The sequence below is a fragment of the Protomyctophum bolini genome, assembly GCF_963924005.1.
Source record: "Protomyctophum bolini genome assembly, chromosome: 17".
Lineage (NCBI taxonomy): Eukaryota > Metazoa > Chordata > Actinopteri > Myctophiformes > Myctophidae > Protomyctophum > Protomyctophum bolini.
In genome coordinates, this window is record NC_137878.1 from 24,520,198 (window position 1) to 24,543,411 (window position 23,214).

At 43.4% G+C, this 23,214-nt stretch overlaps 1 protein-coding gene across 1 annotated transcript in view; it reads right to left on the reverse strand.

Annotated features, from left to right (window-relative positions):
• jarid2b (jumonji and AT-rich interaction domain containing 2b) overlaps nucleotides 1–23,214 on the reverse strand; it is a 156,113-nt gene that overhangs the window by 54,827 nt on the left and 78,072 nt on the right. Inside the window, exon 3 of the mRNA XM_080786756.1 lies at nucleotides 14,431–14,560. Within this exon, the coding sequence (XP_080642882.1) occupies nucleotides 14,431–14,560 (130 nt within the window). The remainder of the gene's footprint in view (nucleotides 1–14,430; nucleotides 14,561–23,214) is intronic.

Here is a 23,214-nt window from a genome sequence, read left to right on the forward strand (position 1 = left end):
GTCCAGTGTGTGGAAGCAAAAAGCACACAATGCCAAATCGTGTCGGAATGGAAACAAATCGCCAAAGCAGTGTGGAAAATCGGGAGAGAAATTGCAAAATCAAAACCTATATTCATGAACCAGGAGACCTCTTAAGTCATGTTGACATGTTAAGACCTTCTAGATCCAGAAAGTTCTGCCCAAGGACAGCACAGGCTACTGTCTTGTATTATATAAACAGGCAGAATGTGGCGTTTAACCTCCAACAACCTCCATCACCACCGGACACGACAAGAGTCTTGTTTGGTTTGGTGGTGGTGGTGTTGGAGGTTCAAAGAGTTTCAGATTGAGGTTTCATAGTATGTCATGGTTAGGGTGATTATCTTTGGTTAAAATAAGTGTTAAATAAATATCTCTGATTCTGATTCATTGCTATTCATGCTATTTTTGGAAAAATCGTGAATGTGGTGCAAATCTTGGAATATATATTGTTTCAGAATGAACGTTTTTAACTCAAATCTTTGCTTCAGAGGGGTCCCTGGAACAACATATTTTCAGATGGTGGTCGGCGGCCAATTACATATAATCCTGGACATGAAATAGTTTGAGAAACGCTGACATAGAAACCTAGGTCTTTTTAAGAAAACTGTCCTGATTTAATAGGCATTTGTAGAATCGTCCTCAGGTCTAAATGGGTTAATATAGAATATAACTAATATATGATCTGCCATGGTTGCAGTTTGTTTCCCTCTATTCCTTTGACACATTTAGACCTAAGTAGTAATATCCATCTGAACATGCAGGGACTCCCTCTTAGATTGGGTCACACACGGGAGACCTGTGTTCCAATCTGGGGGTAGGACGTCATAAAAGCTTGTAAAACCTCTACTCGCAGTCAGATGTGGTCCAGCACACCGAGGTGAAAGAGCTGTACAAATTATGTGTGAACATCTTAAATGATTCATGGCTGTGGGGAGACCCGATGTCAGACCGACCATACACTGTATCCCCGACAAAGAGAAATCTCTCCATGGCTTCATATAATTTACATCAGACCTCTGGCTATCATGTGCGGTGGTCAGTGTGTGTGTGTGTGTGTGTGTGTGGGTGAAGTCATCTGATATGGAATCAGTCAGGGCTAATGGAATATGAGCTAACGCCGGTTTAATGTGGAACTTCAAAGCACCATTGAGCCCCTCCAGTCGCTCTAATGCGGCACAGTCGTGTTCAACAACCGACAGTGGCCATGTTTCTGCATTGCATGAATTAAACTATAGTCGGACTACATCGTCTATACTGCCACCAGATATTCGGTGCTACCAGGGTGTGTTAGTGGGTTCATTCGACAGTGAAACTCTAGTATAGGAAGGCTTGGGGAAATGCCAAGGCGTGCAAATGAAAGGCATAGCCTTTTCAAAGCTTCTCCTCTCCGGTCTGGGTCCCTTTCCTCGCTCCTCTTGTCCCGACACAGCTTGTGGGGACAGAAGCTTATCTGCAGCCCTGGCGTCAATCACCCTCAGCTGCTTCAAAGACATTCCAACACCATAGACACTTCAACACCTCGGCACAGACAACCACGAGCACAGAGAGGCCGAGGGATACAGTGTGGGAAGTGGGGTGAGGGAGAGACGGATACAGAGAGAGACAAAGGCGGTAATAAAAGAATATGGACATGGACGACCGGGGTCAGCCACGCCGCAGAGAAAGGCACAAATTAAAAAAAGGCAACAATCCCACAGAGTAGAGAGGCGTATTCTCTTTGTGATCCGGGACAGAGAACGACTTCTCACTGTTCTCTCGTCTCGTACGGCAACTTAAGAGTCAAAAGATATTCAACTATCTTCAATTCCACTTGAGGGCAACTCGGAAATGTAAATACAGAAAAAACAAACAAAACATCTCATGGCGATAGAAAACATGATGCTTTGAAAAACACAGACGGGGAATATAGTTCAATGCAGCGTCACATGATTGGAAGTACTGGATTTATCTGCCTAAAGCCTGATTTATACTTGCACTACATGCTCACCAGTGTTGCCTGCCAAAAATAGCCGATCTACAAGGTCAAAACGGGTCGCAATGCAGCATGCTGTGAGCTTGTAGATTGGCTATTTTCGCAATTTTTCGGTGCGTAACAACGGCTCGCAACCACACGCAAACCAGTGCAGCGGTGAAGTTGTATGCTTTGGTAAGAGTTCAAAACTGGACTGCGATCTTGCATCAGTTCTGTATAAATATGACAAGCTGAGGACGGATATTGCATTCCCTCCCCATTGTAAACCTTATGGTGTGAGTAATGACGCACTGATGAAGGGGTCTGTACCTCGAGGGCTGCGTTAACCGGCTCCAGATGGCCAACGTGGTTCTGATAAAAGACTACCTAACTTCAGCTGGCTTTGCGTGTACGTACGTGTGCACGTGTACGTACGTGTGCACGTACGTGTGCACGTGTGAGCCGGCTCACAGGTCCAGGTCGTTTGTGCGAGGCAGCGTTCCTTTGTGCCGTTGTGTTTCCTAAACATCTATGATGGTCCGTCTGTCTTCATTCTGATTACTGTAACTGTACTGTACTGTACTAAACATCTATGATGGTCTGTCTGTCTTCATTCTGATTACTGTAACTGTACTGTACTGTACTAAACATCTATGATGGTCTGTCTGTCTTCATTCTGATTACTGTAACTGTACTGTACTGTACTAAACATCTATGATGGTCCGTCTGTCTTCATTCTGATTACTGTAACTGTACTGTACTGTACTAAACATCTATGATGGTCTGTCTGTCTTCATTTTGATTACTGTATCCCAGAACTTTAAACATACTGAATGCATTCATCACATTCAAATTAAACAATCTGTGCACGATTGCGCGCGCGTGCGTGCGTGCGTGCGTGCGTGCGTGCGTGCGTGCGCGTGTGTGTGTGTGTGTGTGTAAATACACTGAAGCTCAGCCTAGACGTAGCATTATGACAGATGCTAACTCCCCAGCTGACTGCTCACTGCCTGGCTCTCTTTGTTGGAACAGCCAACTGTGTCTGCAGGTCAGGGAACTGGGCCTGCTAAAAGCTAAATGACACCACGCCAATTTAGTCATTCAGCCGACACTTTTATCCAGGGTGACTTCAAAGTTCAAGGCATGAACCTTTAGTCAACAAACAACACGGTAAAAAGGTCATGTAAGTAGAGTCCAAATTAATTAATTTAGTACTTCAAAGAAACTAGGCCGCCGCCAGGTATGCATCAAACGTAGCATCCGTCTAAAAAACATTCCTAGCCTTTGTGCTCAAGAAATAAGAACAAGTAACCAACATATTTCTGCATAATATTAACTACCGTAGCATCTAGCAAGTCACAAGAAAGCATACAAGGAAATAGGAGTGCTAGGGGGTGACATACATCAGTAGTATTCATTACAACATGAACACAAAGAGTAAGACAAGCTGTAGGCCTGTGAGTAAGTAATGAGTAAGAGAAATGCTCCATTCTCCACACTTACAGAGAATAATGGCAGTGGGTGTGGCAGACAGAGTAAACTAAACAACAGTGGTGTTTTCACTTTACCCCACTATGTTTACAGCTTGCCCTGTCTGGACAGTCTGTGCACTAAAGCGACCCCCTGACCCTGTGCACGGCACACAGGCATGACCACATGTAGGCCATCTCGCACCTAGACATGCACACGCATGCAAGGGCCAGGAACACGTAATTGTGCGCAAAACATTGCGAGTCAAAAAGCCAAGTTCATGGTCGATCGCTTCGGCCATGTCTCGCGATCCCCGCCCCACCACCAATTCAAACTACTTAATAATAGAGAAAATATATCATAAATTAATGCTGAAACCAGATATAATCACCAAGGAAAATGTATGCATGCACTATGTGTACTATGTAAACTCTTCATTTTTTTATATATATCATTTGGGGACCCCTCAAAATAATTTGGCAACCCCCCGAGGGGTCGCGACCCACGGGTTGAGAACCCCTGTTCTAGGGTAGTACACAGTAAGCCCCCTCACTGATAATGGGTCTATTTGTAACGCAGACTGTACATTACAGTATGTAACCATGTTCCATTTGGTTACAGTTGTACACGACGAGGTAAATGAACATTTGAGGAGAGAACTCAGTCATGACAGTGGTGGTTAGCACTTTGTAAGCATCTGAATGGACTGCTTAAAATGAGAGCAAAACAGTACAGGAACTGTGTACGTGTGTCCCAATGCTGCTGTAAGAGCTATATGCTTTACACTACTACCGATATTCAATCAAGATAAGAGAAATGCCAGGCCTTGTGCGCGTCTGTGTGTGTGCGTGCGTGTGTGCATTTAAATATACCCTTGGATTCTCCACTGCCTTTTGGAATCAAACCACTAGTGGGGCGATGGTCTGATAGGCACACAGAGAGAGAAAGACATCTTGACAATAGATCAAGCGACGCTGCGTCTCTCTGAATCTCTCCCTCTGTCTCTCGGAATATATGAATGCAATATTAGGTCAGTTGGAAGTCGCCTATTGTACGCTTTGTCACCTTAAAAAATGGTAATATGCCAAGACGGTGCCACATTTAAATGGAGCTCTGTGAGCTTTAAGTACCGACCACGATAAAAAACACATATCATCTTCTGCGGTGCCAGAGATCATAAGCAACACATGGTCATGAGCACGCAGGGCACAAAGCCAATAGAGGGACAAGACAAACACAACTAAGGGTCCGCTGCTCATCTGAAATAAATAACGTAAACATTATTCGCCCGCTGACCTTGACTAGTGATTGATCCTCGCCATGTCTCTCTCTCCCCTCTCTGCCCGAACCAGAAAGAAAAAGAGATGAAAACACTCCACTTAAATGTTATGCTCTGTTAGCAGTCAAGGTCCAGCGTTCAGAGCCATTTAATGCTCCCCACGCCCACCATGAACTCTGACCCTGTGACCTTTGCCCCCCCGACGTCCATCTTAAATCACCCCCAGGGCTGGCTGACCACAGCCAGGCTGGGTCAATAAACATCAAGAGTGCACATGCAGGCAGGGGCTGTTAGCGCTTAGCAATCAGTGTAATTAAGCTAGGGTCAGGCAGACAGACCCAAGGTTAGCATATAAGCTTCTATGGTAGACAAAACAAACAAGTGTCAGCGTACTTTTATTTTTGAAAGATAGTTGCATGACTGAGTAACATGAAATGCATAAAATGTGTGTCTACATCTACAACAACCACCGTGCATCTTGGCACACCTGGGGAGAGTCACACAGAGAGAACAGAATACTGACTAATCTCTCTCTCTCTCTCTTTATTTCCCCAGGTTCAGATGAATAGTCTGAGCTGCGCCAGAGCTCACCGCTGTGCAACGGAGTGCTTTCCAACACCCCGCTAGGAGACATACAACTCTTAAACCCACATTCATACTCCGTACGTAGAACCGCGGCGTCGCTCGCCAAAAAGAGCAGCTCCTGTAATTAATTACGCATTGCACTAAATGGCAGCTCCACACTAATAATGTGTATGTATGAGCATGTGATCCCGCAAAGCAGAACAAGTATCCAGGCCCTCGGCCCTGGTCGCGTATGTCCCCAATTTCTGTCATCCATGTTTTCTAGGTACTCAAAGTCGCTTTACAGGACCAAAATAAAAACCAACATGAATAGAATAGAATTCGATCAGTCATTTTCAAAATGCAGACATCAGACAGCTGCAAACTATTGTACCCCAGACTGAGACAAATACACAAACCCAATGCAACGGAGGTGCCTCGAGGGCCACAGTAGCCTACCTGTGTGTGTGTGTGTGTGTGTGTGTGTGTGTGTGTGTGTGTGTGTGTGTGTTGAAAATGATTGATGATTTGTCTTACAGCTCATGGGGGTCCAGCCCAGGGCAGTCACGATTACAAAATTAGGTTGACGATAAATTGTCACACAAACAATTTGCGATTAACAATGTAATTGTGTTTTTGGCATTGAACATTGGAACACGTGGATACAAATTTAATTTCGGTTTGGTTTTGAGGCTTCGTAATTAATCACGGATTTAAATTGCACAGGGCAGATATGACAAATAAATAAATCAGAAAAAAAATATCGGAATTAGCTCTTCTACACAAAGTACACAAAGACTACAAATCTACACAAAGTGCCGACGTCAAATTATTAATTTCGATGATGTAATAATTGTGACAGGCCTAGTCCCATCAGTCACATCTCATCGTCAGGTCAAAGGTCAGGGTGATATGAGGGTGGTGGCAGAGGACCACCACCCTAAATATTCATGCCAAGGACCCCCACATTGAAAAACATATGCCAGGGACCCCCAAATTAGAAGATTTCTCAACCCGTTTTTTTCCAGTTTGACGTGCAATATTCTACGGATCCCCATGTAATGGCATTTATATCTCTGGGACCCCCGATTTATATTGTAAAATCAATGTTACTCTGAGAGTGTACAAATGGGTCCATTTGGTTCCATTTGTACACTGAGTTACAGACCCATAAGGGTCCATTTGGTTCCAAACTATCATTTAGGTGGGTACCCTCTGGAACTCCCTCAAGGACCCCTGGATTCTGTATGCATTGCTCACTAAAAAAAGAGAAAAGAAAGAAATGTATACATTTTGCTCACAAAAACAATTTGTTTAATTCACAAGTAGAAGGAAGTGAAGGATGTTCGACACGTTTTGTATTCCATAATTACTGTTAAGTGTTAACAGTAGATAAATGGTGGCATTGTGCATATACGTGCGTGCATGCATGCGTGCGTGCGTGCATCATTAAGGCTAACAGTAGAGCTTGGTCTTGACACGCTGTTCCATATACTGTAGTCCACTTCACAACCCTGTTTACAGCAAATCAATACGCACATAATAGCTCACTATTAACCGTCTGTGTGTGCGCGTGCGTGTGCGTAATCATATATGGCCATGGTGATTATGCCTCGCTGACAAGCATCATCGGTTGCGCTGGCGCTAGTCTGTGCGTGCATGTGTGCACACATGCACGCGTGCTGTGCGTTCACACATTTGGCGTTCACCAAGTCAAAACAAAACAAGCAGCAGCAGCTGAGTGTGTGTGCGTGTGTGCGTGTGTGTGTGTGTGTGTGTGTGTGTGTGTGTGTGTGTGTGTGTGTGCGCGACTGTGTGTCTTGGCTGAGACAACAGAGAGAATACATTCAAAGAGAACCGTATGAGGTTCAATACAGAGAGAGAGACACAGAGAGAGAGAGAGAGAGAGAGAGAGAGAGAGAAAAAGAAAGAGTATAAAATAGTGACAGAGGAGATAGATCAAGAATTTAAACTTAAAAAAGGAGTGGGAGAGACATGAGAGAGATAGGGGTGGTGGGGGGGGGGAGACAAGAGCGAGATAATGCATACTGCATGGAACAAGTCTGCATAAAGATCGAAACACAACTCATCCATCATGGCTTCTATAGGTTTCTGTGTGTGTGTGTGTGTGTGTGTGTGTGTGTGTGTGTGCGTGTGTGGCGTGCGTGTCGGGGAGAGAGAGAGAGAGAGCACAACGTTTTCCTTTTTTTCAAACTTAAGTTCAAGTGATGTCGGAGCCAACCTCCCCTGGGCCTCACAATGGAAAACCCTTGTAAACTCTCTAATCAGATAAGGCTAATCACTAATCACTACTACCAGCCTGTTTCCTCAACTCTCACTTCTACGCTCTACTGACCCTTCCCCCCCCCAGTGTATCACATCCTCTTTATTTTAAGCCAGGGGAGAAACTACTTAATCGTGACGGATGAAACATGTTGTACCTCGCGCCAAACTGGAGTCTTATTCCCACTGTGTAAGCCCACATTCAAGTGGAGCACTTGTACATTCTATATGGTGATTTTAATGATCAGAGGATTGTATGTGAAGACATCATGATGTTTGCCATCACTGCACAGCTGTCTAGTTGGCTGAAACTTACTCCAGAATGCTAATAGAGAACCTATCAACAGGCTGCAATCCAATGTTACGCTGGGAGGGAAATAGATTAGATTCTAATGTCGAACACAACAATGCATCATCATCATCATCATCATCAAGGTAGAACATCCATTTCAAAACACACTTAATGTTTTAGTTGAATTATAGGATGCATAATGTCTCACTTTATGAGCCACAGGCCCAATAGCTCAACGGTTAAGGATTTACCTGTGATATCATGACATGTGTTTTCCATATTCACTGTGGTCATTAAGGTCCACAGAATGAGAGGTCTGAGAGGTTATGGACATTTTTTGTATACCACAATAACCACACCATAGACAACCAATATACGGCAAAATGACATCATACTTTTAGTTACATACATCAAGTGAATGATGTGACATGTAAGCCTAGGGGGCTTTAATGATTCTGAATCCATTCCGAGCATTAGTTTTGCACGAAAAACACTCCTTGGCCTAAAAAAGGCGATAGCCGTCATCACAAATGTGATGAGTTCAGCACATATGGCCGATTTTGGGCCAAGGAGTGTTTTTCGTGCAAAACTAATGCTTGTAATGGATTCAGAATCATGAAAACCCCCTAGTTTGACAGCTACTTTAAGTATGATGAAATGTCACCTCATATTGGTTGTCTATGCCAATGTCTATGCCATTTTTGTATACCACACCATAGACTCTGTGTGGTATACAAAAATGTCCATAACTTCTTTTCGCGATATTTCCGGCAGAGCAGACTTAGGAAGAAAATAAGAAAAGATTAGGTGACAAACACTGAGGTCAAAGTGGCGCGCTCTCTCTCTGTGTGTGTGTGTGTGTGTGCGTGCGTCCATCTGTGCCTGTGTGTGCGCCTGCATGTATGAGTTTGTGAGAGGGGGCTAGAGTGTCCCATTTGGAGTGTTAGAAGGTAGCTAGTGCCAGTAGAGTGGAATAAAATGACTTGGCATGTGTACATGTGTGTGCGTGTGCGTGTGTGTGTGTGTGTGTGTGTGTGTATGCGTGTGCGTGCGCAATGCCAGTCTACGTGCTCTCTGCGAGGCATGGGAAGACAAACAGTGCTAATCTCACAGACTTCTAAAGAAGGACTCTTCCTGCCAAAACTCACTCACACCTGTCCTCACGTCTCCCGTCTCATCTTCCCCTCTTTTATATCCATATGCTCGTCTCTCCGTCCTGTCCTCTCCATCCAAGGTTTATTTCCTTCTCTCTCTCTATCTTTCTACTCTCTCTCTCTCCATCTCCTGTGTTCTCTCTCTTTCTACTCTCTCTCTCTCTCTGTGTTCTCTCTCTTTCTCTCTGTTCTCTCTCTTTCTACTCTCTCTCTCTCTCTGTGTTCCCTAAATACGTCTCCTCATATTAAACTGAGAACAGTCATTAGCCTATTTCTGCGTCCACTTACAGCGCGCGCGCACACACACACACACACACACACACACACACACACACACACACACACGTTGTTCAGGAGAACTGGTTTCCAAACTAAATTGCTGGTCTGTAATGAGCAGCTTCAGACTGTATAATACTGGAGGATCAAATGACAGCTAGGAAGGAGACTAAGGCAGGTGTTCTTTAATAAGAAAAAATTAAACCAAGGAAACACACAGAAAACAGTGAATGGAGCCTGTATGGGTGCTTCTATACAGGCAGACATCTGCTGCTGTCCGAGACCCCCAAAACACCACCCTCCAGCTTTACACTGATTCTTTGATGTGTGCACGTGTGTGCGTGTGCATGTGTGTGTCTCTCAGAGTCTAGCTGAACAAAAACCACACACACACACACACACACACACACACACAAACACAGAAAACACCTGCCACCTGGGCAGATTGTGCCTGGCACAAATGAGTAAAAACAAAAACCAACAGCGACGCGTGGGAAAACTTAGGCCGACTATAACACTTAACACCCACACACACACACACACACACACACGCAATGCCGCAGACAGCACATGCATTATGCAAAGACAAGACAGAGTCCATGTATGCATGCACTGCACACGCACACAAACTAACTACAACCACGTCCATCTGCTATAAACTCTACACACAGCAGGACGCTCATGACGACGGTCAGACTTTCCAGCTTGCAATTTAAAAATAATGGAATATTCTAAATGCATTAACGTCGTCATTCTTTCCCTAACAATGGTGTTCTTATTCTGTCTTCTTCTGAGACTCCCGAGTGCATTTTGCAGGATGAGTGCGGAAACGTTTTAGGCAATTCCGGGCTGAAAATTAGAAGCTCTCTCGGCAATCACAAATCCTTCTCCATAATTCATCCAATGTATTAATCCCGTCATAAAATTACACTGGAAACAAATGAAGGGCTTTATTGTCGAGCGCATCAACTTTCTTTTATTTTTTTTATATTCATTTCAATTAGCTAATTATGACTGAGTGAAATTACATTTAGGTGTAAAGATGAGGGGGTGTTGATGCTGTCATTGTACATTATAGAGCTCTTCTCCAAAAATACTTCTGATGCGAGAGCGAGAGAGAGCGAGAGCGAGAGCGAGAGCGAGAGAGAGATAATTTAAAATAACCACATGAATCCTAGTGGTCCTATACCGGGGGCTATTTTTGTATTGAATACTTTATCAACACATTTTAGTTTGTCAGCTTAAAGCATAACAACAAGCCTCAGGGGGCCTGTCTCCATTGTGGTCTATTGTATTCAATTCATCAGCATCAAATTCAGTGACAACATTATAAGTTCACAATGCGTGTTGCGACCTGATATTTTTGTCAAAGACTTTTGGCGTGGAGGGATAAAAAAAAGGAAGGTACTAAACATAGACCCCCGAGGGACACCGTTGAACTAAGTATAATACTGTATACTGTGGAATCGAATGGAATGACAAGATGTGGAACGTATTCATGTAACTATTACAGTACGAGGAGTACGCCTACCCAAGTACCCATTGTCAGTGTGTACTAGCACAGTAGCCTACTGTATGTGTACTAGTATCAGTTATCAGAATACTGAGGAGTACTTAATGCAGTAGCGGTTATCAGAGCACTTAAATGTAGTGTAGTAGCTTTTATCAGTAGTAATACATGTAGTGTAGTACTGTAGCTGTTATCAGTAGTAATACATGTAGTGTAGTACTGTAGCTGTTATCAGTAGTAATACATGTAGTGTAGTACTGTAGCTGTTATCAGTAGTAATACATGTAGTGTAGTACTGTAGCTGTTATCAGTAGTAATACATGTAGTGTAGTACTGTAGCTGTTATCAGTAGTAATACATGTAGTGGTAGCTGTTATCAGTAGTAATACATGTAGTGTAGTACTGTAGCTGTTATCAGTAGTAATACATGTAGTGTAGTAGCTGTTATCAGTAGTAATACATGTAGTGTAGTACTGTAGCTGTTATCAGTAGTAATACATGTAGTGTAGTACTGTAGCTTTTATCAGTAGTAATACATGTAGTGTAGTACTGTAGCTGTTAACAGTAGTAATACATGTAGTGGTAGCTGTTATCAGTAGTAATACATGTAGTGTAGTACTGTAGCTGTTATCAGTAGTAATACATGTAGTGTAGTACTGTAGCTGTTAACAGTAGTAATACATGTAGTGTAGTACTGTAGCTGTTATCAGTAGTAATACATGTAGTGTAGTACTGTAGCTGTTAACAGTAGTAATACATGTAGTGTAGTACTGTAGCTGTTATCAGTAGTAATACATGTAGTGTAGTAGCTGTTATCAGTAGTAATACATGTAGTGTAGTACTGTAGCTGTTATCAGTAGTAATACATGTAGTGTAGTACTGTAGCTGTTATCAGTAGTAATACATGTAGTGTAGTACTGTAGCTGTTAACAGTAGTAATACATGTAGTGTAGTACTGTAGCTGTTATCAGTAGTAATACATGTAGTGTAGTACTGTAGCTGTTATCAGTAGTAATACATGTAGTGTAGTACTGTAGCTGTTATCAGTAGTAATACATGTAGTGTAGTACTGTAGCTGTTATCAGTAGTAATACATGTAGTGTAGTACTGTAGCTGTTATCAGTAGTAATACATGTAGTGTAGTACTGTAGCTGTTATCAGTAGTAATACATGTAGTGTAGTACTGTAGCTGTTATCAGTAGTAATACATGTAGTGTAGTACTGTAGCTGTTATCAGTAGTAATACATGTAGTGTAGTACTGTAGCTGTTAACAGTAGTAATACATGTAGTGTAGTACTGTAGCTGTTATCAGTAGTAATACATGTAGTGTAGTACTGTAGCTGTTATCAGTAGTAATACATGTAGTGGTAGCTGTTATCAGTAGTAATACATGTAGTGGTAGCTGTTATCAGTAGTAATACATGTAGTGTAGTACTGTAGCTGTTATAGTAATACATGTAGTGTAGTACTGTAGCTGTTATCAGTAGTAATACATGTAGTGGTAGCTGTTATCAGTAGTAATACATGTAGTAGTAGCTGTTATCAGTAGTAATACATGTAGTGTAGTAGCTGTTATCAGTAGTAATACATGTAGTGGTAGCTGTTATCAGTAGTAATACATGTAGTGGTAGCTGTTATCAGTAGTAATACATGTAGTGGTAGCTTTTATCAGTAGTAATACATGTAGTGTAGTACTGTAGCTGTTATAGTAATACATGTAGTGTAGTACTGTAGCTGTTATCAGTAGTAATACATGTAGTGTAGTACTGTAGCTGTTATCAGTAGTAATACATGTAGTGTAGTACTGTAGCTGTTATCAGTAGTAATACATGTAGTGTAGTACTGTAGCTGTTATCAGTAGTAATACATGTAGTGTAGTACTGTAGCTGTTATCAGTAGTAATACATGTAGTGTAGTACTGTAGCTGTTATCAGTAGTAATACATGTAGTGGTAGCTGTTATCAGTAGTAATACATGTAGTGTAGTACTGTAGCTGTTATAGTAATACATGTAGTGTAGTACTGTAGCTGTTATCAGTAGTAATACATGTAGTGGTAGCTGTTATCAGTAGTAATACATGTAGTGGTAGCTGTTATCAGTAGTAATACATGTAGTGGTAGCTGTTATCAGTAGTAATACATGTAGTGGTAGCTTTTATCAGTAGTAATACATGTAGTGTAGTACTGTAGCTGTTATAGTAATACATGTAGTGTAGTACTGTAGCTGTTATAGTAATACATGTAGTGTAGTACTGTAGCTGTTATCAGTAGTAATACATGTAGTGTAGTACTGTAGCTGTTATCAGTAGTAATACATGTAGTGTAGTACTGTAGCTGTTATCAGTAGTAATACATGTAGTGTAGTACTGTAGCTGTTAACAGTAGTAATACATGTAGTGGTAGCTGTTATCAGTAGTAATACATGTAGTGTAGTACTGTAGCTGTTATCAGTAGTAATACATGTAGTGTAGTACTGTAGCTGTTAACAGTAGTAATACATGTAGTGTAGTACTGTAGCTGTTATCAGTAGTAATACATGTAGTGTAGTACTGTAGCTGTTATCAGTAGTAATACATGTAGTGTAGTACTGTAGCTGTTATCAGTAGTAATACATGTAGTGTAGTACTGTAGCTGTTATCAGTAGTAATACATGTAGTGTAGTACTGTAGCTGTCAACAGTAGTAATACATGTAGTGTAGTAGCTGTTATCAGTAGTAGGCTAATAAATGTAGTGTAGTAGCTGTTATCAGTAGTAATAAATGTAGTGGTAGCTGTTATCAGTAGTACCATCCCTCTCTTCAGGGGTGTGCAGAGAGTGTTAGAGGGGCAGGGGCTGAAATCCCCTAAGAGGGCACTTTTGGACAAAGGTAGCGAAAATAGCAGATCTACAAGCTGTTTTACAGACGGGTAAAAGGGCAGGGGCTGAAGCCCCCTTTGATGTCTATGTGTGCACGTCCCTGCCTCTCTTTGATTCTCTCTTTACTTCACTCCACGGAGAGAGCAAAGTGGGTCTTTAAACCAAAGCACATCAGCCATTTATCTTCCACGGTCTGTGTAAAATTAGAATGGAATACACTTTTAAACACTTGGAATCAGTGTGGATGTGTCCATGACTCCATGCGCAAATATGTCAATTTGAAGCTATGATTCCCTGCTTTCATATGACATGAAAAAACTAAAATAAAAAAAGAAGAACGTGGGTATGACAATATGAGGATGGATGAGAAAGAGGACGTGTGGCTTTCATTTCTTTTCAAATCTGTATTGTTCCACCAGTACAGGGAGTATAAAAACCCATAACAACGGTTACAACAAAGTACAACTCCACCACCAAAACATTCACCCACAACAACGTCAACAATCACATCGTGAGGAGTGCAGACAGACCACCAGTCCATCAAAATCAAAAACAATAAGACCGCTGTTTTGTCATCTGTTCCCCTGATCTGAATGTCATTGCGTGTGTGTGCGTGCGTGCACTACACTCCTTCTCAGATGTAAATTCACAGTAACACTTTAAACCACTTGTTCTCAACGTGGGGTCCTTGAGGGGGCCCCCAGCTAAATGATTCATAGTTAGGAACCACACACACACACACACACACACACACACACACACACGTGTCTCACCTCTTCTTTGTGGGACCCTCCTCAGAGTGGTATTCACCTCTGCCGTCCAGGCTCTGGGAGCGTAAGGAGCCAACTTCCTTGTGGCTGCCCTTCGACCCCGAGCCGTTCAGCTGTCCATTGGCTAGGGAACCTGCAGAGGGAAGAGATGGCCGGAGGTCAGAGGTCATCCAGCAGCTATTTATCGCACCACTGCGGCTGCCGTGATGGCTTTGGTCAGGTGCTCGGTGCATTTCAGAACAATACTCTCTAAAAAAAAGAGACGAGACGGTAAACTCCAATTCACACCACATTTCCGCATCATGGACTCAGAGAGCGCTTCACTCAACTAAAAACTGATGACAATCTCTCCGCTGTCGTTGCTCTGACCCCATGCTGATGATGGGTCCCAACGTGTCCCTATACCCACCCAATAGCTTCAGGTTCAACTTGACCAGGTTCTAGGGTATTATTATTCAAATGTAATGTCATTAGAAGAAACTGGTCTGTCTATGATGAAACAAGCCAAGCAGACCATTTTAAAGCTGCGTGCATGCATGCGTGCGTGCGGGCGAGATAGGTATTCCGCGATCCGAACATCAGATCCAAGCACTCCATGTCAGCAGTACGCTCCAGCGATTGTGTCCAGCAGACCCAGCATGCAGCAGCATGCCGAGGCCACGTGATCATAAACAACAGTGCTTGCTAGTCGCAGTCAGTCAGCTAGCCAGCAGGCAGCAGCAATACACAGCATAGAGACCTGAATATGTTCTGTATCGGATCCGTATCGATGCTGCCATATCTGTATCGGATCGGAAGTGACAAATCGTGATCGCAGCATCCCTAGTGTGTGTGTCTCACTTGAATTATCGCCGTACTATCTGTAAAGTGTTTATTTAATAAAAATCCACCGTAGACATTTTATGAGCTACTTCCTGTCAAGAAATTCCTTGCAGATGAAGTGTCAGAGTTTGGAAGCACTCGTTATCAGTAAAGCAACCTCCTGCTGCCTCCTGCATTATGTGCAAATTCTAAACAGGTGGTACACATTGACTGTTGAGTGATAGTCAACGAGCACTTCCAAACTCCAGCACGGAAAAAAATCATCAATTTCTTGACAGGGAGTAGCTCATAACATGTCTACAGTGGATTTTTATTTAACAAACACATTGCAGATAGAAAGAGGATAATTCAAGCTTTCCGTACAGCTGCAATGTTGGTGAGTTTGACGTTATTTAATACAATTAGATACAGTAGGACTGTTGAATGGATGAATGGGCCGTCTATGGGAAGTTGCCAAGACATGCTGACTGCACAGTAAATGTACACCCATGGCAAACAATTTAGCTAGTATGACATGCAAGTGTGCAGTCTATCAAGCATCAACCCTCAAACTCTGAAATGACTGCAATCACACAGTCATTACCTGAGCTACACGACCGTAAGAGCATTTTTCATGTTTTATTTATTGAGGGTCGGTTGACCCTGCTTGCTTTTTATAGGCACGGGCCCTGCCTGCACCACATGCATAAACTAACATACAGTACCCTTCCAATCTGGTGAGCTGCCAAATACAAACACAGTCTTCTACTGTTGGTAAAATGAGCACCTCTAACCTGGAGGAGCGCACAGAGGTGGAATGCCTTGCTTAAAGGGGAATTTCTTCCTAACCGTTTTTTTACAAAATCATGTGGATAATATGTATATTGACAAAAAAATATATATATATATAAAAAACCTATATGGCGCTGGTCCTTTAACCGTTTCCGTCCGTAGGACAGCTCCACACGTCCTAGGGAACCCAATCGACACGTACAAAGGACGTGTGTACATGTCCTAGCGTGTCCTCAATGATATCAGGCCAGAGAAGAATATTCAGAATTTTGAATACTCCGACTTCTTAAGGTGAACGTGTATGCTGGCCCCTGGAGCTGGGGTTTATGCTAACAGCTAGCGGTGGAGATGGAGTTAACCAAACTGTTGGTAGAGTATGTTAGTACAATGTCTATAACTAGCACATCTGCAGTGGTTTGAGGTAGTTTAGGGTAGGTATAAGGTCATGAACCTTAACAGGGAGTGCAAAATTGGTCTCTCATATGGGAATTGAAGCCCCAGGCAGGAGATAAAAGTTATGGAAAGCTGCGTTCACACTAGCAGTGACAAAAAGCTACGAAACGCCCGAACATGGCCAGCAAACATTGCTGCAGAATAACCGTAGAAGTGTTGCTCAAGCCACACTGCGTTTTTCAATAGCTAAAGCATAACATAATGCTTAAAAACACCAAAAGGGGTTAGAACAGGGTTATATTACAGATATAATTAGTTCACGAAACGGAGCTGGAATAGGTGTGGAAATGATAAAACTAAACAAAAAACATTCATTCTCCCATTCCATTTGAGTGTTATTTGTAGCCTTTTGGCCTGAGAAATGCAACACGCCTGTGTTTATTGCACGCATGTGCATACTGTAGTGTTTTTTTTACAATACAAGCCGTCCCTTGTAGATGACACTGGAATTTTATGTTGCTCGGACAAACCCCAGGAATCAAAGCCAAGGCCAAACCAAAGACAAGATATTTCCCCACTTGGCATTCAGAGTGATCCCAATCGACTGAGATGTAATTAAATATTTAGCAAACCAAGTTAGACAAACAAAATAAGCCCCCAGACAGATTCTCAAATCAAAAGCAACAACAGGCAGGGAGAATTCCAATTAGGCCCAAAGAGGAGGGTGGAAAGTCGACGGTAATTAAGAGAGACAAGACGAATTAAGTCAATTTGAACCAGCCTTGGATTTCTACGTGAGCAGTGAAGTATCTGGAAAAGTTATGTGGGCATGACTTGACTTATTAAAAACAGGCAGACAGGTTCAAAGCATGTTATTCATACAAAATAAGAATAGAGGCACTGCAAATGCCATGAATAATTACAGAGAGACAGAGTTAGATTATCGGTTCTTTGCATCATTCAGAGCTGAAAATGACTTGCAGTAATTAGCGCGGAAGACTGAATGACGAATAATATCAATCAAAAGCACCCTTTTTTAACAACAGTCCCTGCTTGAACACACTTTAGACATCAACATCAATGCAGATGTCATCGCTTTGCTGTGAAATACCAAACAATGACTCAACGGACAGCATAAATGTTCCACGAAGCCACTGATGGCAAAATCGATGTCGTTTCAAACCCTGCCCAATCACCTGACGCCCTCCATTAGCCTGTCACTTCCTGTTGCTTCCTGTCACTTTAACCCATTTTGGGCGGGAACCCCTTTTGGTGTTTTAAAACGGCAGTATGTTATACTTTAGCTATTGAAAAATAGCAGATCTACAAGCTTGAACTTGTAGGGCTGCTATTTTTGAAAAATCGTGAAAATGTGCCTCAAATCTTTGAATGTATATTATTACAGAGTGAACATTTTAACTCAAATATTTGCTCCTGGTGAGGTCCCTGCAGGAACAACAACATTTTTGGGGTCCTTGACAAGAAATATTGAGAACATAAGGTTTTTTAGAAAACTGTCAGGATTTTGAAGACTTTTTATTTAATTTCAACATCAGACCTAAAAGGGTTAACAGGGAGGGGTTGCATGGGCTGTGCCACGCCTCCAGCTCTGCCCACCCAAAAGGCAAAAATTCCATCCGCCTGATGTTTCAGGGGATGCGTCAGTCATCCTGATGTTTCAGGGGATGTGTCAGTCATCCTGATGTTTCAGGGGATGCGTCAGTCATCCTGATGTTTCAGGGGATGTGTCAGTCATCCTGATGTTTCAGGGGATGTGTCAGTCATCCTGATGTTTCAGGGGATGTGTCAGTCATCCTGATGTTTCAGGGGATGTGTCAGTCATCCTGATGTTTCAGGGGATGTGTCAGTCATCCTGATGTTTCAGGGGATGCGTCAGTCATCCTGATGTTTCAGGGGATGCGTCAGTCATCCTGATGTTTCAGGGGATGTGTCAGTCATCCTGATGTTTCAGGGGATGTGTCAGTCATCCTGATGTTTCAGGGGATGTGTCAGTCATCCTGATGTTTCAGGGGATGTGTCAGTCATCCTGATGTTTCAGGGGATGCGTCAGTCATCCTGCAACCACAAACCCCCTAATAGTTGGGTGTCAAAGGGAAAATATATTAGGGGTGATAATGACGGCAGGGCGCCGGAGCGTTGGCGTAAAGTGACGGCCCGTTAGCGAAGAAGGGAGGCTACTAAACTGCGGAAACAAGTCCAGGCACCGTGGGATCAGTGACGGAGAGGAGGGAGGGAGGGAAGCTCGCGCTAGCTTCGTTCGTTCGTTCACACACAGATGAGCACATGTGGAGCTGCTTGCACATGCATGGCTTAGCCAAACTAGTTGGTCTAAGCACAGACCCAAAACAAGTTGAAATTGGATTAGTGGTATACTGCATCTATATGTACAGTATGTGCTCAAACTGGCTGATCACACACATACATCTTTAAACATTCTGTGTTTCTTTGTTAAAACGCACATGGGCGCTTTAACACTTGTATGGTATGGTATGATATGATAATTGATATAACAATATATGCATTTCTCACTGCATGTCATTTATTTTAGCCTACATTTTAGTATTATAAATACACTTTCTGGTCCTCGCTCTCACCCCCCGCGGCGCGCGAGCGCACGCACACATACATATAGAATGAATTCTGTACTGGCCATCGTGTCTTGAGTGTACAGGGTTTGATGAGGGCCCAGGTAGGGCCGGGCCTGTTGAGAACTCTAGTTTTCGCGCTCCAGGCCCGTCTAGAGTTTAAATGGACAGGTATCAGTCAAAAGGGAGACATCGAAGAGGAATGATGGATGTGGAAGGATCAACATATGTAATAGATGTAGAGTTGCTGGCCAATATTGATAACATCAGGGATCTCCATATATGGGCTTAATATTGATGACATCACGTGATGTCACGGGGCATGACCATATATGGGGCGTGACCGACGGGAAATGCACAATTTCATAGTTAACTCTAACCATGCATGTCCTTCCAGCCTGACTGAGCACAAATAGCACTGACAAACACGAACCAATCCGCCATTATATTTTACAATTCTCCATATTTCAAAACAAATGCACTTGCTTTGGTTATTCTGTGATTACATACAGTAACAGTACGTACATACTCTCTCACAGAACACACACACAGGGCAGGCCTGTACCTGAGAACAGAGGTACAGTCATGGTTGCGGTCAGAAGGCATGGTGAGTAAGACCATTGCAAGGCTTTCTGTTGGCAATGGAAGCGACTGTAAGTCTATAGGCTATGGGTGATTCACGACTCTACAATGCATCCGTTTGCACGACAGGCCCCGCCAACAGAACATTATCATGCAATAGAAAAACAAAAACCGCTCCGCTTCAATTGAAGTTCTCAATGCTCACGATTAGTCACCTTTTTAATGAATGGTTATTGCAACGCAATCTTTGTTCAAGTTCCATTGCAAGGGGAAAGTCCACCGCGTTTCACCTTTCGGTTGCATCTCTGCACGAGCACACGCTTTTTTCCCCTTCTTTTGTCTAAAATGTTTTAGCACATCCCAGCAGAACATTAATTAAATTGCATCACTGGAAACGGTTAAACGACTTAACCCATTCTGGACGGGAATGGGTTAAGTCGGGAAGGTCTGCCATTTTTGAAAGATCGCGAAAATGCAGCACAAATCTTTGAATATATATTCTTTCAGAAAGTTTTTAACTCAAATCTTTGAATATATATTCTTTCAGAACGTTTTTAACTCAAATCTTTGCTTCTGAGGGGTTCCTGGAATAACATATTTTCAGATGGGGTTCGGTGGTCAGTTACATATTATTTTTGGGGTCCTTGACATGAAATATTGAGCCCCACTGATACAGAAACATGAGGTATTTCAGAAAACTGTCAGAATTTAGAAGACATTTTAAAAAATTCCACGTCAGGCCTAAACGGGTTAAATCTTGTTGAATAACTGGTGTAGAAGCTAGATTGTAGATATGATGTGAAACTATTGGCTGGTGGAGCTTCTAGTCTCACTAATGCAAAATAAAAACATAATAAGCAGCCGTGGCAGAAGCTGACAGGGGGCATCGTGAACCTCAAGTCTAGACAATGTGTGCATAAACAGGCAAAACACCACTAAACTGCTTATTTGCTCCTGCCTCCAAAAATGCACTCGCTAGCTAATTATCTCTAATTGTGCTTAGAAACAAATAAATGACAGACGCATGACATGTCCCGACAGCATGCTAAACTAACTGGCATGAGCACATGCTGCTGCCGCCTCCCTGCAGAGTCCTTTTGCATATGCTGGTTGCACATGAGCGCCTGTGTGAGGAGCACACATGTGTGGGGGGCGTCCAGGGGGGGAGGGGAGGGTTGGCCTGGCAGACAAGACAGGAGTGGAGGGTCAGGGGCCTCTACTGGAGCCCCTGGTGGGTCAGGGGCCTCTACTGGGGCCCCTGGTGGGTCAGGGGCCTCTACTGGAGCCCCTGGTGGGTCAGGGGCCTCTACTGGAGCCCCTGGTGGCCCCTGGTGGGTCCTGGTGGGTCAGGGGCCTCTACTGGAGCCCCTGGTGGGTCAGGGGCCTCTACTGGAGCCCCTGGTGGGTCAGGGGCCTCTACTGGGGCCCCTGGTGGGTCAGGGGCCTCTACTGGAGCCCCTGGTGCCAGTTGAGGCCTATAGTCGTGTTGGGGGTGGCCTGAGTCCCAACGGTGCCTCCTATGGGGGCAAGGTTTATAATTACATTTATGCGAGCTTAACCCATTTTGGGGCGGGAACACCTATTGGTGTTATAAGCATTATGTTATATACTTTAGCCATTGAAAAATAGCAGATCTACAAGCTCATAGCATTTACTATGAAAACGTGCATTTCCCGTCAGTTAGTTAGCCTAGGGTTCATACTAGGGTTCATGCCATTTACTCTGTGATCTTAAAGTCATGCATAAAAGCACGCAATAAAAGTCTAATTAGTAAACGTTAAATAGGATGCCATTCAAAACTGAATGTACTGTACGGTTATCATACAGTATGTCATCTTTCCCTGTGGGATGACGGCATTTCCGCATGATTGCAGTGTTGTACAGTGTGCAGTGTTAAACATGTACGGTACATGTTTAATCCAAGTCGTTTCAGTACAGCACTATATTCTCTATTCATATCCTATCCTCCATGTCTGTCTGCACACAACTGTGGGATGGTATAAAAAGAAACAATGGGCAGTTTATTTTATTTTAGGGGAAACTCCCCATACGATCCATTTCGCAGACCCACTTTATAATTAGAAGCTGGTAGATGGATTATTTTGCTAAATATCCATTGGGTACAACACACGACACTGACCACAAGCCTGAATCCAAACACGCATAACAATACCCAGAGACATGCAGCCTTTTCTCTGCGTGTCTGAAGGCCTTGATATGATTCGTTGTGGTCTCGTCGTGCACCACAACAGCCAAGGCTTGTAGATCAGAGATTGTCGGCCCGAGGGATCAAAGAGGAAGGCAGGGTTTTACGACGGTACTGCTGGTTGGTAGAGGAGGAGAACACAATACATGGAAACAACCCTCTCTTCGACTCCATTCCAGATCTCCTTTCATCCCACTTTCCATTCCATTCCCAGCCTCCCTCTCTGGCTAGCCTGGGACATTAGCTCCAGAGGACACCATGGACACTAGCCTGGGGGATTAGCTCCAGAGAGGACACCATGGACACTAGCCTGGGGCATTAGCTCCAGAGAGGACACCATGGACACTAGCCTGGGACATTAGCTCCAGAGAGGACACCATGGACACTAGCCTGGGGGATTAGCTCCAGAGAGGACACCATGGACACTAGCCTGGGACATTAGCTCCAGAGAGGACACCATGGACACTAGCCTGGGGCATTAGCTGCAGAGAGGACACCATGAGACACTGTGTGCTAAGCCATTGCACTTAGTTGCATTTTGGTCACAATGAGGCGCAGGTGGCGAGGGACAGACACAGACATACGCCAGACAGAGATGCTTCATGGTCACTCATGGCTACAGACACAGACAGACAGAGATGCTTCATGGTCACTCAGGCTACAGACACACACAGACAGAGGTGTAATGGAACAGAGACGTCAGGAAGATGAAGCAGCAGGTAGTAGACAGACATAAATACAGACGGACAGAGTTTGGCCAGAAGCCAGCTCCTCCATCAATAGCACTCTGGGAAATAGAGAGAGGGGACGAGATAAGAGAGAGAGATGGGAGGAGAGGAGGGGAGGAGGGGAAGAGGATATATCCTGGAGATAAAAGAGAACAGGCAGGCTGCAATAATGATATCCAGAATGCTCGCCTTAAAACACGCTCACCCTCTGGTTTATTCCCGCCGACCTCACGCAGACCGGTCAGTGGCAGTTCTTATATTCTTATATATATATATATATATATATATATATATATTTTTTTTTTTTTTTTTTTTTTTTTTTTGAGTGGTGCAACCACTCCTATAGAGGGTATGCGTGTGACATCATCAAACCGGAAGTTATGCAGGAATGCCTACTGAGTGGCAAAAAGCTACTTTCTGGCCTTGACAACCGGTGCATCCAAACAGAAAAGTCCTATCTAAACAACGTTAAACAATGTTAAACTCACTTTGCATGTTGCTTTGCAACTCGATGTGCCATTCACTTTACCTACTGATGGTGTAATAAAACCCGGCACTTGGGGATGGACAAGGGGACCGACCGACCCACAGGAAGAATGGGAAGAGAGGAACAGTGTGACATACACTGGGAAAGAGAGAGAGAGAGGAAGAGGAGAAGGGGGGAGGGGGTGAAGGAAGA